Source organism: Meriones unguiculatus, chromosome 3 (genome assembly GCF_030254825.1).
Source record: "Meriones unguiculatus strain TT.TT164.6M chromosome 3, Bangor_MerUng_6.1, whole genome shotgun sequence".
Classification (NCBI taxonomy): Eukaryota; Metazoa; Chordata; class Mammalia; order Rodentia; family Muridae; genus Meriones; species Meriones unguiculatus.
In genome coordinates this window covers 16,441,047-16,455,328 of record NC_083351.1, presented here as the reverse complement: position 1 = coordinate 16,455,328, position 14,282 = coordinate 16,441,047, and the positions used below count along the sequence as shown (strand labels likewise).

The 14,282-nt window shown below is 49.0% G+C and overlaps 2 protein-coding genes across 10 annotated transcripts in view; one reads left to right on the top strand and one right to left on the bottom strand.

Annotated features, from left to right (window-relative positions):
- Nipal3 (NIPA like domain containing 3) overlaps positions 1-2,085 on the bottom strand; it is a 36,501-nt gene extending 34,416 nt beyond the window's left edge. For both annotated transcript variants that reach the window (XM_021631497.2, XM_021631498.2), the window contains exon 1: positions 1,947-2,085. The gene's annotated coding sequence lies outside the window, so the exon portion shown is untranslated. The remainder of the gene's footprint in view (positions 1-1,946) is intronic.
- Positions 2,086-2,184: 99 nt separating this feature from the next.
- The window catches only part of Stpg1 (sperm tail PG-rich repeat containing 1), a 39,983-nt gene continuing 27,885 nt past the window's right edge, over positions 2,185-14,282 (top strand). Inside the window, exons 1-3 of one of the 8 annotated variants that reach the window (XM_060379307.1) lie at positions 2,185-2,681; positions 11,703-11,840; positions 13,416-13,534. In XM_060379307.1, the coding sequence (XP_060235290.1) occupies positions 11,750-11,840; positions 13,416-13,534 (210 nt within the window). In that variant the 5' untranslated portion in view covers positions 2,185-2,681; positions 11,703-11,749. The other 7 variants (XM_060379306.1, XM_060379305.1, XM_021631512.2 and 4 more) reach the window with 7 other exon arrangements.

Below are 14,282 nucleotides of genomic sequence, written 5' to 3'. Positions count from 1 at the left end.
GACGTGGTGTATGACATGGCGAATGTGCAGAAGTCAGGGGCTTTGTGGAGACAGTTCTTTCCATCCTACACGTTGGTCCCTGGGATAGAACACAACTCATCAAAGCTCAGCAGCAAGCGCCCCGATGCCGCTAAGCCATCTTGCAGGCCCACTCTCCAAGTTAACCCTGTAGTTTATCGTGCCTATGTGTTCTTATCTCCCAAGGACCCACCCAAGAGAGTAGGTGGCCCAAGTTTCAAAAGCTTCACAGCCCATAGTTTCTAGTTCCTTCTGCCCTGTGTTTCCGCACCTAGGAATGCCACCAGCATGCGAAGACCTCTCTGCCCAGGCTGCGCCTTGTTGAAGGGCCTTTAAATCATCGCTGCGGCTGCTTTTATTTGAGACGGTATTCCTGCTCTCCTCATGCTTCTTACCCGTAAGGCGCGACGAATATAGGATTGCCTGGGAATGGTGATTTTCTGGGAAGACTGGGAGGGCATAATTACTCTTCAGATTGCATGTGTGTGAAGGCAACGCTGCCTCAAACATCTGCAGCTCTGTCTTGACGTCGTTAAGACGAGGGCCGGCTAGGGGGCCTTCTAACTTGGGAGGGACCCAGAGCTGCTTCCAGCCTGGAGTTGAAGGGGCCCTGGATTGCTTTGGCAGGCAACCAGGATCTGAGGCTGGTAAGGAGACTTGCATATATACCCACTGCTGACGGAATGTAAGGCCCCTGGTACACTGTGGTTAAAATTAAGAGAAAAAAAAAAAAGCCTTACTCAAGACTCATGGCCAGAAACAGATAGACCCAGCCCCACCCACAGGATGTCAGAGAAAGCAAACAGGCCTTGGGAACCAGCTGGGGAGGACGGCAGGAATTTAGGCTGGGTAACCTTCTCCAGGCTAGCTGGTGCTTTTTCCTTCTCTCTCTCTCTCTCTCTCTCTCTCTCTCTCTCTCTCTCTCTCTCTCTCTGTGTGTGTGTGTGTGTGTGTGTGTGTGTGTGTGTGTGTGTGTGTACGTACGTAGTTCACTGGCTATTTAAACAGCAGCTTGGGCTTCCCTGTCTACCTGGGAAACTGCCAGAACTCTGAATGCACAGAGACATAGAGAATAAGGTCTCCCTGGGCTGGCGCACGGTACGCCTGCTGGACCGTGCAAGTTGCACTCCCTTGTAAAGCTCACACTGTGGCCTGGTGACGGCTTATTGTTATGTCCAAGAGGCACACAGCCAACTCAGTGTTGACAGCCGTCACAGCTCATGGTCGCTGACCCAAGAAAGGAAAGAGGAGGATTCACAAAGTGCCTGCTTCCACTCCAATCCCCTTGCCTCATCTAAGTGAATTACTCATATGAATCCCACCGAGCAAGTTTTCCAGAGAGAGTAACCGAGCCTCGCGGCCATGAAATTGGCTGTAACCGAAAACAAGGGTGTGTGTGTGTGTGTGTGTGTGTGTGTGTACGCGCGCGCGCGTGTGCATGGAGGTCTTGTCACCACCTGACGATTCAGTTTGACTAGAGAACGTTGGTTTCATGCTAAGCTTTCCCTTCTCGGGGCTTCCGAGCACGGAATGGTGACGTTCTCGGGTCCTCTCCCACTGAGCTGGACGTTCGATCGCCCGGGGAGACACACCTCTGTTCCAGTACGGAGCACACGCCACCCCCCCACCCCCCCATCCACCTGCGAGCTGCACCGGCTGTTTCCAGCATGCTGGAGCCGGCAGCGCCTTCCACTTCCTCATCTGGTAACGCCCAGCATCACCTTCCTTAGGGCAAACCGGTGCCCACCCTCCTTGAAAACACAGAAGAGAAAAGAAATCGGAGGCAACAGCCCCCAAACTGACAAGGCTGGAAACAGCAAGGGAGCCCGCATTTATCCTAGGGGGCAGCCAGAGCGCTAAAAATGCTTTTCCTAAACCAGCAAGCCTGAACTCAAGTCCCCCTTGCCTCGGTCTTGACCATGACTCACCCGCGCTCCTTCTACATCCACCTATCCCAGGTTCCGGAGACGCGTCCGGGACACTCGTGCCATCCCCAGGCACAGCCTCTTGGACGTCTTCCCAGCTCCGAGTTGCCAAGGTGGGGGGGGGGGGCTGCAGTGTTTTGCTTTCAAGGGTCGCGACTTGATTTGCTCTCCTGCCTGCCAGTCCCAAGCTGGCGGAGCCTCGGCGCAGGCGAGTGGCTGTCGGGAGGGCATGGGCGGGACATCCTGAAAGGTTGGCTGCGCGGCCAAGCTCGCTTGAAGCGTAGGGGCGCGACCTGGCGCTCACCTGGACGAGGCCCCTCTAGCGGCCGAAGGGAGAACCTGCCCGGCGGTGGCTTGAGCAGCCCGCTGGGCGTCCCCGCTAACAGCCGCTGACGGGCCCGGGCGGTGGCCCCGCGGCCGCTTCCTCCGGGGAGCATCATCGTGCAGACCCACAGAGCCCTGACGCGCCTCGGGGACCGTGTGAGCCCCCGCACCCTGCGCCTGCGTCCACCTGTGGGCTCTGTTGCGTCTTGCTCTCACAGCACGCCTGCAGCTCAGCAGCCCCCCAAGGCTGTTGGTCAACCCAGTCCCCCGCTGCCGTCCCCCAGGGGTTCAGCTGTGACCCAGAACCTGCGCGTGCGGTTTCCCTGCAGCGCTCGCTACTCGGTCCAGAGCCTCACAGCAGCCTCTGCGGGAGACGTGGAGGCCCCTCAGGTTTTACGAGGAAATGACCTTGAGGTGACCTCAGCGACGGCAAGGGGCTCAGGTGTGGGCCGGTGCGGCTGGGAGGGGCCGTGTAAGAGAGGATGGAGTTGCCATATTGCATTATGGAAGATGCCTGAGGATCAGCTGGGCTGGCGCGGTTTGTTGTTTTTTTCTTTCCTTGAGGCGTGGGTGGCAGGAACTGTGATCAGAGGAGGGATGCGCCGGAGACAGTTGGTAAGAGGCAGAGCCCATACATTTACAGGAGCCACTGGTGGGCTTCGGCCGGGCTGCGAAGGGTGCTGCGGCTGCGGTGAAACGGGTGAGGCGCTCTCGGAACACTGTGCGGTTGCCCTGACGGAACTCTGTCATCAACTTTTCCTGCCCTCGCGCTTAGGGCGTGGGCGGAGACACGTGCTCAGGTTTATCCCTTGGGTAGGATTTTCTGAATGAGCAAAATTTCTAGGCTTTTGGTTTGTTCTGTGAGCTTTAAGGAGTAGCAACAACCACAAGAAAAAGCCAACCCCCAGAAACAAAAACCATAATAATAGCTCCTCCACAGGTTCGGGCATAGTCAGCCCAAACCCCAAATTCTGGTAGCTTCTCGGCTTGGTTTTGAGATGGCTGTAACGATTGGTCAACAGCTTTTCACGTTAAAGAAACAGAGAACGCCATTGGCTAAAGATGCTGCCTGCCTCTGGACTCCGGAATGTTAGGCCAGTGGTTGCCATAGCGACTGGGTAAGCGGAGAGGCTAGATTAGGTAGACGCCAGCTCCTGTTACTGACCGGTCCTTGAGGTCATGAGGACTACTCAGGGCACTCCATGGGACACCCACTGAGACCGCCGGACTCCGGGTGCGTACGCAACCTCTGTGCCCAGCTGGGTGGCGCCTCGAGGGCCAGACAGCGCCACTTGGGGCAGCGGTGGGGTCGCTGTGTGCTCAGCGTACCCATCTGAAAAGCGCTGCAAACCGTGGTTCGCCTCCCCTTGGACCCTGTGAGAGGACTGGACATCTGACGCCCCTTGCTTCAGTCTTTGAGGGGCCACCGGGACTGGGCGGCGGTGGACCCTCTTGTCCCCTGGGCCTTCCTCAGCAAGTCTTCCTTAGTCCGGGCCTCCTTTTGGCCGTCTAGAAAATGAAAGCGTGAGACTGAAATCTTGGGGCCACTAACCCAAGTCTGCATTTCCATCTAGGCCTCCGACACATTCCCACCAAGCCAAATACCTAACGGGTCGTTCCCCTGAGACTTTGGAAAATTTTCTGAGTCTCGTGTGTCCCCCGACTTCTCTCCAGGAGGGATGTTCCGAGTTGGATTTAATCAGTGTAGAGTCTAGGCACCTGTCACGACCCATCAGGTGCAGGAGGCTCACCTGAGCGGCAGGTGTGTGGACCTGTTGAGAAGCAAGCTATAGCAAGATTGACATTTGTTCCCTTTTGGTGGTAGAATAGTGCATTGTTCGACGTTTTTATAATTTCTTAAATTGTTCAAAAAATTAATAATTTGCATAAGAAGCATAATTTTTTAAAAACTCTTACGATTTCTTTTTTTAAAAGACAGGGTCACTATGTAGTTCTGGAATGCTCTATGCAGGTCAGGCTGGCCTCAGACTTACAGAGGTCTATCTGCCTCTGCTTCCTGAGTGCTGGCATTGAAATGACTAAACCACCACTCCGCAATTATTCTTGTTGTCATTTTTAAAATGAATTTTTGTTTACTTTATGTCTCTGAATATTTTATCTGCATGCACATCCCTGCACCATGTCCATGCCTGGTGCCTCTGGAGGTCACAAGAGGGCATCGGATCTCCTAGGACCGGAGTTAAGAATGGTTGTGAGCCTCCATGTGAAGGCTTGGAATGGAACCCAGGTCCTCTGGGAAAAAACAGCCTCTTAACCACCGGGCAGGCAGTCTCTCCCAGCACTGTCGTTTTGGCTTCTGAGACAGGGTCTTGACATACAGCCCAGGCTGGCCTAGAACTCAGCGAGGAGTCAGTGTGAACTTCTGATCCTCTACTTCCTGAGTGCTCAGATTACAACATTGCTGCTGCGGACCAAACCGGGGCTTTGTGCTGGTCAGACGGCGCTCTGCCAAACGAGCCACGTTCCAGTGTTCTCCAGCAGCGGCTTCACCAGAGGTCGGGCTGAAGATGGCTCTTATGAAACAGCAAGGTCACACTGCAGTGGGGCAAGTGAGCACTGGCTGCTTTTGGAGACACTGAGAGACGCTGTTCTCTGGTGGTTATTGATGGTTGCTTTGAAATACCTTAATGGTTTAAAGCTGTTGTGCCCCATGATCGTATTAAGTGTTGACAGTCTTAGATGATCAGAAAAGCCTACAAATTGCTGCTGTGAAGATGAATTCGGCAAGGAACCCACCACTGAGGAAGAAAGGTCTAGGTGGACTTAAAATTGTTTACTCAGTGCTCACTTCATCAGTATTTAGAGCCAGTGTGAGTTCCTTAGGGAGAACAGGTAAAATGAATCCTGAGTGCGCTCATGAAAAATTAACCGCTTCGGAGATGAAACTGTGTTCATGCTATTGACAACAGAAACAGAAACAAAAACAAAACAGGCCCAGCTACCCAGATTAGAGAAGGCAGCAGGTGCACGGTAATGCCCCGGGGGATGTGCAGCTCTCTCTGGGCTGCACCTCGGGTGGGGAGGGGAACGCTAGCTTTCTGACTGAAGTGCAGTAGACTCTGCTTCTTGGCTGCCCCCCAAAGCCTGTTTGTTGAGAGCTTGCTCCCGGGCCTTTGGTGGTCTTAGGGGTTGTGGGACCTTCAGAAGGTAGGGCCTAGTGGAAGGAATTGGGTCTCAGGGCGTGTGCTCTTGAAGGAGATGTTGGGAGCCAGCCCTTTTCTGTTTTAGCTTTGCTTTCTGGATGCTGTGCTGTGAAGGAGACCCTTTCCACCATGTTGTGTTCCTGGTGTCGTGTACGGCGCTGTCACAGGCCCTGGGCAGCAGGACCTGTGATGAGGGACTGAACCCCTTGAAGCCATGAGCCAATACAAGTCTTCGGTGTTTTGTTCCAGTGACAGAAGGCTACTTGCCACGAGGACATGGAGGTCAGGGTTCAGGGAAGCCAAAGAATTTAGAATAGGATCTAAAATGCCAGGGCTACTGTCAAAACAAAGTATCATATCTTAGTAGTGAAGATAAATTAAGCCCAGAATAAAGGCTGTTTTGAATCTCTCAAAGTTTGAAAGCTTGGAGGGATCAAATGAATCTGCAGTTATTAAAGAATAAGCCAGGAAAAAAAAAAGCAAGCATGCGAGAGTGGAAATCTCATCCTTTCTTGTACCCATTACAAAGCTCCAGGAAAATGGACCCCAACCAGGACAGCAGTCCCAGCAATGACAAATATTGCAGAACCAGCAGGAAAGGACCCCTGAGCAGCCATTAGAAGCCGGACAAAACTACTGTAGGAGGTGAAGGAGAGCTTGGTCACCATGAGGCTGGAGAGGAAGGCCTTTTTACAAACAGGAAGAAAGGAAAAGATGCTGCCAGAGATGGGTTGGCTTTCTCCGCTGATTAAGGAGTTAAAAGGCCGTGGAAAAGTGTTATCAGGAGTCTTGGGGAGTCCCAGCAGAGCCTTATACGATACTGGAGAAGTCAGGGTCCCTTCCTGGGGTTCTCAGTGTCATTAGTAAAAGAATTTAAGCATGAACAGAAACAGAAGCTCAGGGACAATGAACTAACTCAAACTGAAGCTTAGGACAATGGATTAATTAGTTTGAAAGGAGAAGCCGACGGTGGGAGTACTGGGAAGCCTGGCAGCTGCCGGGAAGGAAGGAGGAGGATGGAAGAAGAGGAGCTGTCACGGAGGTCAGCTACATGGCAGGGATGGGACCTTTAGAGAAAGATTAAGGAAGCTCAAAGCACTGGGGAGTTTAACAGCATCCTTGAGCCCTGGCCAGCATCTGAAAGAAAAATAAGTAGTTACACTCAGGTGCTCAGAGCCAGCAAAACCCCATGGCAGCTGGGAGGGACTGCTCGGGGCTGGGGGGGTGATGGGGAAGCATCCTACCTCCTTGTAACCCACCCCCTTCCTAGGGATGTCCCCTAGGCAGGTCCCAGACCCGATCCAGTTGATTAACCCTCGAGGGAGGAGACAAGAGCCTGTCTCCGCTAAGGGGTAGACTTCTCCTTTCCAAAGCGGCCACCAGCAGACAGGTTGTCCGCAAGTTGGGGATCCCCGCTCTGGGGAGATGGAAACACAAGGATCCCTGGGGCTCACTGGTCAGCAAGTCAAATGAGCCAGTTTCGCGTTCAGCACAAAACGCTGTCTCAAAAGACAAAGTGAGCAACTGAGGAACACATCCTATGTGGAGCTTCACAGTCACACATACACATGAACACACACAGCATCTAGAAAAAAAAAAACAAAAAAACCAAAACGTAACAATTAAAATGAAAACACAGATGAGACCAGATCAGTAAGTCTGAAGCTGAAGCAATCCAGGCTGTGTGACAAGCAAGAGGTTAAACAAGGCTGACTTCAAAGACAGACTCTCAGCAACCTTTAGGAGAACACCAAGTGAAGGAACACACAACTGTCTCCCTGGAAAAAGAGAGAGCAGAAAAAAAAAACACTATTTGAAAAAGGAATGCAAAATGTTTTCAGAATCTGATAGAAACCATAAACTTACAGCTTTGGAAATGCATCGAATCCCAAACATTAAATACTGAAGAAAACCATGCCAAGCCATGAACAAAATCAGATCAACAAGGGGCAGAGGGATCAGAGCTGCGGAAGGCAGAACAATGGGGGTGGGTGTGGGGGAGCTATGGAGGAGATGCCATTGTTCTAATTTCCTTTCTACTGCTGTGATCAAGGTCATGTCCAAAAGCAACTTTGGGAGGAAAGGATTTATATCCTGACCACAGTCCGTCACGAAGAGAAGTTAAGGCAGGAATTCAAGTCAGGAACCTAGGTGGGTGTAGTGGCACACACTTTTAATCCCAGCAGTCAGGAGGCAGAGGCAGGCAGATCTGAGTTCCAGGCCAGCCTGGTCTACACAGTGAGTTCCAGGACAGCCAAGGCTATGGAGTCAGACCCTGCCTCAAAACAAAAAAGCAGGCGAAAGCTGTTGTGGGGATGCACTCTTAAAAACCCTTTACCGGAGAGTGAGGCAAGAGGAAAACTGCAAGTTCAAGGCCAGCCTGGGCTGCATAGTGAGATATTGTCTCTAAAACAAAACAACCCAAAATTAGGTGTGTTAAAGAAAAATCTCTGTGAGTTCAAGGCCAACCTGGTGTACATAAAGAGTTCTAGGCCAGATAGGATTACACAGTGATGCCTCTATCTCAAAATCAAACCAAAACCAAACCAAAACAAAACAGCTCCTCAAACAAAGAGGCAAGAAAAGGGCACAGAGCTTGCAGAGGAAGGAAGGTGTGAATTACAGTGAACTATAACCATGGCGGGGGTGGGGTGGGGTGCAGTTTGGAGGCAGAGCTGGTATCTAGCATGCTCCAGATCCTAAGTTCAGATTTCAGCACCCAAACAGCAGAAAAATACATTGAGAGCCAGGGTTATAGCTCCCTACAAGGTCCTGGGCTCAAGCTTCATAAAAAAAAAAAAAAAAGAAAGAAAAGAAAGAGAAAGAAAAAAACCTCCTTTAAATATGAAGGCATGGTTGGCTAAGCAAAGACTCTGGGAAAAGGTATAATAATCAAAAGACAGCCAGGGGATATATCAACAAGAAATGGACAGAGCAGGAATATTACAGGCATTTCAAAGATACCTGTAGCTCATCCTGTGCAGGAACCCATTGACAGTGCTCCAGCATTCATGGAATGCAGTGAGGATGCTGAAAATAAAGATGCGTTAACAGTAATGGAGTTCCAGGGACCATCAGCACAGCCCTCAGCACTGACAGGATATACAGGAAGTCACTGTATAAAAGGCCTGAACACCAGTGCTGAGCAGTTTAGTCAGGTTGACACTTGTGCAAAACACTGTCCAACAATACAGGAAAGACAAACAAACAAACCTTGAAATCAACAGTAAAAAGAAATCTGGGAAATCTCCACATTTCAAAAAGAAATGACGGGAAAATTGGAAATATTTTTAAGCTAAGAGGAAACTAAGACTCTTACCACATTAAAATGCATGTGATGCCATTCGGAGTACCCATGGACATATTTAACATAGCAAATACTGTTGTTATGCTAGGATGTAAGAGAGATCTGAGTTTAGAAAGCCCAGGCTTTCTTCTAGGAGTTAAAAAAGGGCATGTGAAACCCAGAGGAAGAAAGAAAGGACATGGAAAAGCTGTTTGTTTTTGAAAAGGTTGGTAAAACTCGAGTCAGGCTTGTCAACAAAAGCCTATAAGTTGTAAATTGCTAGTTTAAAGAATAAAGGAGGGACATTTCCACAGATTTTTTTTTTCCTTAAAGATTTAATTATTTCTTATGTTTCTGCCTGCATGTCCAGGTGCATGCCAGAAGAGGGCACCAGATCTCATTATAAATGGTTGTGAACCACCTTGTGGTTGCTGGGAATTGAACTCAGGGCCTCTGGAAGAGCAGCCAGTGCACAGATATTAAAAGGACAATTCGGCCACATGTGGTAGTACATACCTTTAAAACCAGCACCTGTGGCACAGGCAGGCTGGTCTCCATAGCAAAGCTACCTTGTGAGGCTCTGTCTCAAAACAAGGACAATCAAAGACCGATATGAACAGCTTTATGTTAATGAACCTCATGAAGACAAAATGGAAAGTTTCCTTTGAAGTTTGCTTATTACCAAAGCTCTCTCAAGAAACAGAGAGCATTAAAGTAAGCGAAGGGACATTGTTGTTGAAAAACCTGCCCTCACCATCAGGCTTTGACTTCGTTTGTGAATGTAGAGAAGGAATGATACCCACCCCAAGCAAATACTTGAGGAATAGTGCCAACACTAGGAAGTAAAAAGAGAAACAGGTGTGCAAGATGGCTGAGCAGGGAAAGGTGCGTGCTGCCAAGCCTGATGACCTGAGTTCAACCCCAGCGAACCACATGGTGAAAGGACAGAATGGATTCCCTCCAGTTGTCATCTGCCTCCCACATGTTCGTGTACAGACGCACAGATGAATAAATGTAATGGAAGAAAAGAATCACCTTTAAATTCGTTTTGTGAAACAAAAATCAAAGACATTTAAAAAAATAGAAGAAAACTACCATTTAGTAGTCATGTACATAGGTGAGGAAGTCTACATCACAAGCAAGTAGCACTAATTACAGAAATTCTATATTAAAAAAAACATTTTAATTAGTGTAATCCCAGCATGAGGGGAGGCAGAGGCAGGTAGATCTCTGTGAGTTCGAGGCCAGCCTGATCTACAAAGCAAGTCTGGGACAGCCAAGGCTATACAGAGAAACCCTGTGTTGAAAAACCAAAAAGAAAAAGAAAAACAAAACAAAAACCAAAAACACCTCACAATCCCCCCCAAAACAAAGCAAAACAAAACAAAACAAAAAAACTCCAAACAAGTAAAAAAAACCAAAAACTAACAAAAAACTTATAACTAACATCATCCTTAATGCAGAAGGACCGTGCATCCTCCTCAAGCCTTAAGATAGATAGTTGCTCTCCTCAGCTACATTCAGGGTGGCTTTGGGTGCCCCGGGCCCTGTAATGTTACAGCGGGGTGAGTGTGTGTACGTGTGTGTGTGAGTAACAGCCATACGTTAGAAAGGGAGGGGATAACCCGCTCTTCACACATGGGTGGCTACGTGGATTAAAATTCCTAAACTGTAGAGAAGCTTTTAGAACACAGAATGAGGCTAAGTCAGAGGACACAAGATCAATGTGTAAAAATCACCAGAAACAGAACTGGAAGTGGACGTTATGTGGAGCCACGGCTGCTGCTGGGGGGTAGAGTGTTTGCCTGGCATCACTCAGGGGCCTGGCTTCAGTCTCTAGCACTGTAAAACAAAAGGATTTTTTTTCTTTTTTCTTTTTTTTTTTTTTTTTTGTCAAGACTTTTAAAAGATCCCATCTTCGTGACATGGCAATATGAAACCCCTAGGGCTCTATCTGAGGAAACCTGTGTTAGGATGGGGAGATGGCTCACGTGGCAAGGCCCCATGGGGACCTGAATGCGGATCAGGCGGACACAGCAAGCGAGGTGGAAGACCTTGACGTGTGCACTGTGGCACATGCAAGCCCTCTCTCACAGAGGTTCACAAAAACATGCAGCAGCCACACATTTGTAAACAACAGAGCACTGAGAAGTGTAGCTATCAACATAAATGGGATATCGCCATATCAGCGGATCGTAACACTCAGCTGGGATATCTCACTGAATTTTTGATGCAATCCCAATCAAAATCTAGGAAGACTTAAAAAAAAAAAAAAGAGTAACCCTTTTCTTTGTAGTTGTGTGTGTGTGTGAATTGTTTATACATAAAAAGTGCAGGTGCCTGTGGGGGCCAGGAATGGGCATCCGTTTCTCTGCAGCTGGAGTTCCAGGCCGTTTGAGCTGCCCTGCATGGGTTGTGGGAAAGCGAACTTGGGTCCTTCGCAGGAGCAGTGCCTGCTCTTCACTCCTGAGCTGTCTCTCCAGCCCCAGGGAGATTGTGTTGGTAGCACCTGATGGGCTGGTAGCGCTTGGGTCACATTATAGAAAGGAAGCCGCTGCGACAGGAAGCACAGAAATTGGCAGAGGCCAGGCCCAGAGGGAAATGACTGTGAAAGCACATGGCAGCCCTGCGGGCCACGGATAACCTCGATGGCTGAGCCGTGGTGGCATGCGGCACAACTGCACACATTGTCAAGACTTAGATTTATTTTTACTTTACCACTGACGAATTTTGCAGTACGTGAATTATATCTCAGCCGAGCTAAATTAATAATAAGAATAAGAGCTAAAGACCTGGAAGCTGTAGGCAGCAGCGATGGCGACCTGCGGTGGCCTCCTCAGTTCCGGCACTACTGTGCGCTCGGAACTTGGGTGGTCCCGGCGAGTGCTCAGCTTCTGCCCCACCAGATCCCCCGGCCTAAGCCACCATTAGCACAGAGCCGCTGAGGTGTGAACCAGCCCCCACAAACGCTGTATCCTGTTCCAGGTGTTTAGAAGAATGAGAGGCTGAGGTTCTCCTGCCACGGACGGAACATGTACAAGAATGTTGCCAACTGGGACAACCTCATCTGGAAAGAACAGGGGCCTGGCAAGCCGAAGAAGCCTGGCGACAGACTACAGAAAGGTCTGGTGAACTTAAGTGACAGCACTCTAGTACCTGAGAGCCCAGTTAGGAGGAGCGTGTCACACGGACTGCCTTTGGCCCTGCTGACCCTGGAGTGCAGATAGGAAGAAACTGTAAGAAAGGGAAGCGGGACTTCCACAACAACAAAGAACATGCTGCTTTCAGGTGTCCAGCAAGAACCATGTTCTTCAGTTTTAAACGTGTAACACGTCTTTCTTGCTTTATTCCTGACAACTGAGTTCTTATTGCGAGTCCCCATTCTTTTTACTCTTTTTCTGGTGTTATAGTTGAAACGTGTTTCTTGTAGGCAGCATGTAGTTGGGTCTATTTTTTTTTTTTTCTTATCCAGTCTGACAATCCCTGTCTTTTAACTGCAATGTGTAGACCACTTAATATTCAATGTGGTTATTACCAAGTAGGTCTGTTGGTTTGTGGTTTGCTTTCTATCTGTCCTATTTGTTCATTCTTTATTTGTTCACTCTTTTGTACTGAATATTTTAATTTGAAAACAATTATTTTATTTTATGTGTTTGGGTCTACACACCATATGCATACTATTCTCGAAGAGGCCAGAGAGGGTGTTGGAGCTCCTGGAATTGGAGTTACTAACAGTTCTGAGCTGCCGTGTGGGGCTGGGAATTGAACCTGGGTCCTCTGGAAGGGCAGCCTGTGCTCTTAACCTTGGAGTCATCTTTTCAGTCCTATTTTAATTTTTAAAAACTGTACGTATTTATTTTGTATGTGCATGCTGTGGAGCGGGTGTGGAAGTGAAAGAACAAGTTTTGGGCATAGGTTCTCTCCTTCCACCATTCGGATCTCAGGGGTCAAACCTATGTGGCCAGGCTTGGCATAAAGAGCCCTTGCCCACGGAGCTGTTCTTTGACCTTGCATTGAATTTTTGTTTTTAATTCAAAGAGGACAATTTTTTTAGAGGTTCAAAGGGAAACCCCAGAGCTGATAAGCTGTAAATCTCAGCAGCCACCGGGAGGAGGACAGAGAAGAGAAGGAGAAAATGCCACACTGGCAGTGGAGCTCAGTCATATGTCATCCGGGAGCCACATGGCAGCGGGAGGGGCCTGTAGAGAAAGAGTAAGGAAGTCTAAACTACCAATATAAGCATATATTGACTCTAGCCACATCCAAGAGAAAGAGCTAGAAAAGGAAGTAGGATTCTTTCTGAACCACAAAGGTGGGCAGAGCCCCTGAATCTCATTGAGTTCTCTTTTGTAGCTCACTGAGATTCATTTGGTCACTTGTTTATTTCTGAGACAGTGTCTCATATACTCCATGCTGTGCCACTCCACCCTGGCCTTGAACTCAGTATGTAGCCAGGGGTGAGTTTAGATCTCTAATCCTCCTGCCTCCACGTCCGGAGTGTTTCGAGGACAGGTGTGTACCACCACACCTGGTGGTGCTGGGAATGGAACCCGGGGCTCTTCGCACGCTAGGGGAGTACTCTGCCAACGAAGCTGTGTTCCCTAGCCTAGGGTGACTCCTCACGGCGTTTGCCCAGCAGTTTCGACGAGCAAACACTGGCGGTGCGGAGCTGACGGTCTTTTTGTCGCTATCGTTTAGGCTTTACTGCTGCATACCCGACTCAATACTCCATCCCCTATAGAAATAAAATATCAAAACTTCAAGAGCCGGAAAAGAAGGGGTTCAACAGCCAAGCCAGAAGATTTTATCACAAAATGGTAAGTGACATTGCCTTCGAAATTCTTTGCTTGGATATTAGTTGTCATGTTGCTCTATGAACAGCAGAGGGCAGTATCACCCAAGGAGCCGCCCCGTCCTCCAAGGACTATCAGTAAGGTAAGCTGGAATCGATTGACCGATTGATTGATTTGCTGTGTCGGGGGTTCACCCAGGACTTTGCATAGACAGAATGTTACATGCTTGGGAAGCATAAGCCAGGATCTTGTGTCACCTAGCTGGCTTGGTACTCAGGGTCTTCCTTCCTTGAACTGAAGAAATGTGCCACCACATTTAGGCAAAATTATCTTTATTTTGAAAAGAATAAAAACACAAAATCTTCCAAATCCCTAAAAACACCCCCCTCTGATCCTTCAAAGGGAATTACATAATTTCCCCCAGATAACATGTGGGAAAAAGTCTCTGATAAACCTAGAGTTGTGATTGTGGCGAGATTCCCCATTATAAAACCCCTTAAACAGTACCTGATTAATACTATGCGGGATATGGCGATGCATGCCCATAATCCTGGTACTCGGGGAGGCAGAGGCAGGCAGATCTGTGAGTTCGAGGCCAGCCTGGTCTACAAAGCGGGTCCAGGACAGCCAAGGATACACAGAGAAACCCTGTGTTGACACCCCCCCCAAAAAAAGATGGGGGCTGATAAGATGGCTTAGCAGGTAAAACGGCCTGCCATCAAGCCTTGAACCCTAGAACCCACTTGGTGGAGAGAAGCCAACTCTTTAAAAA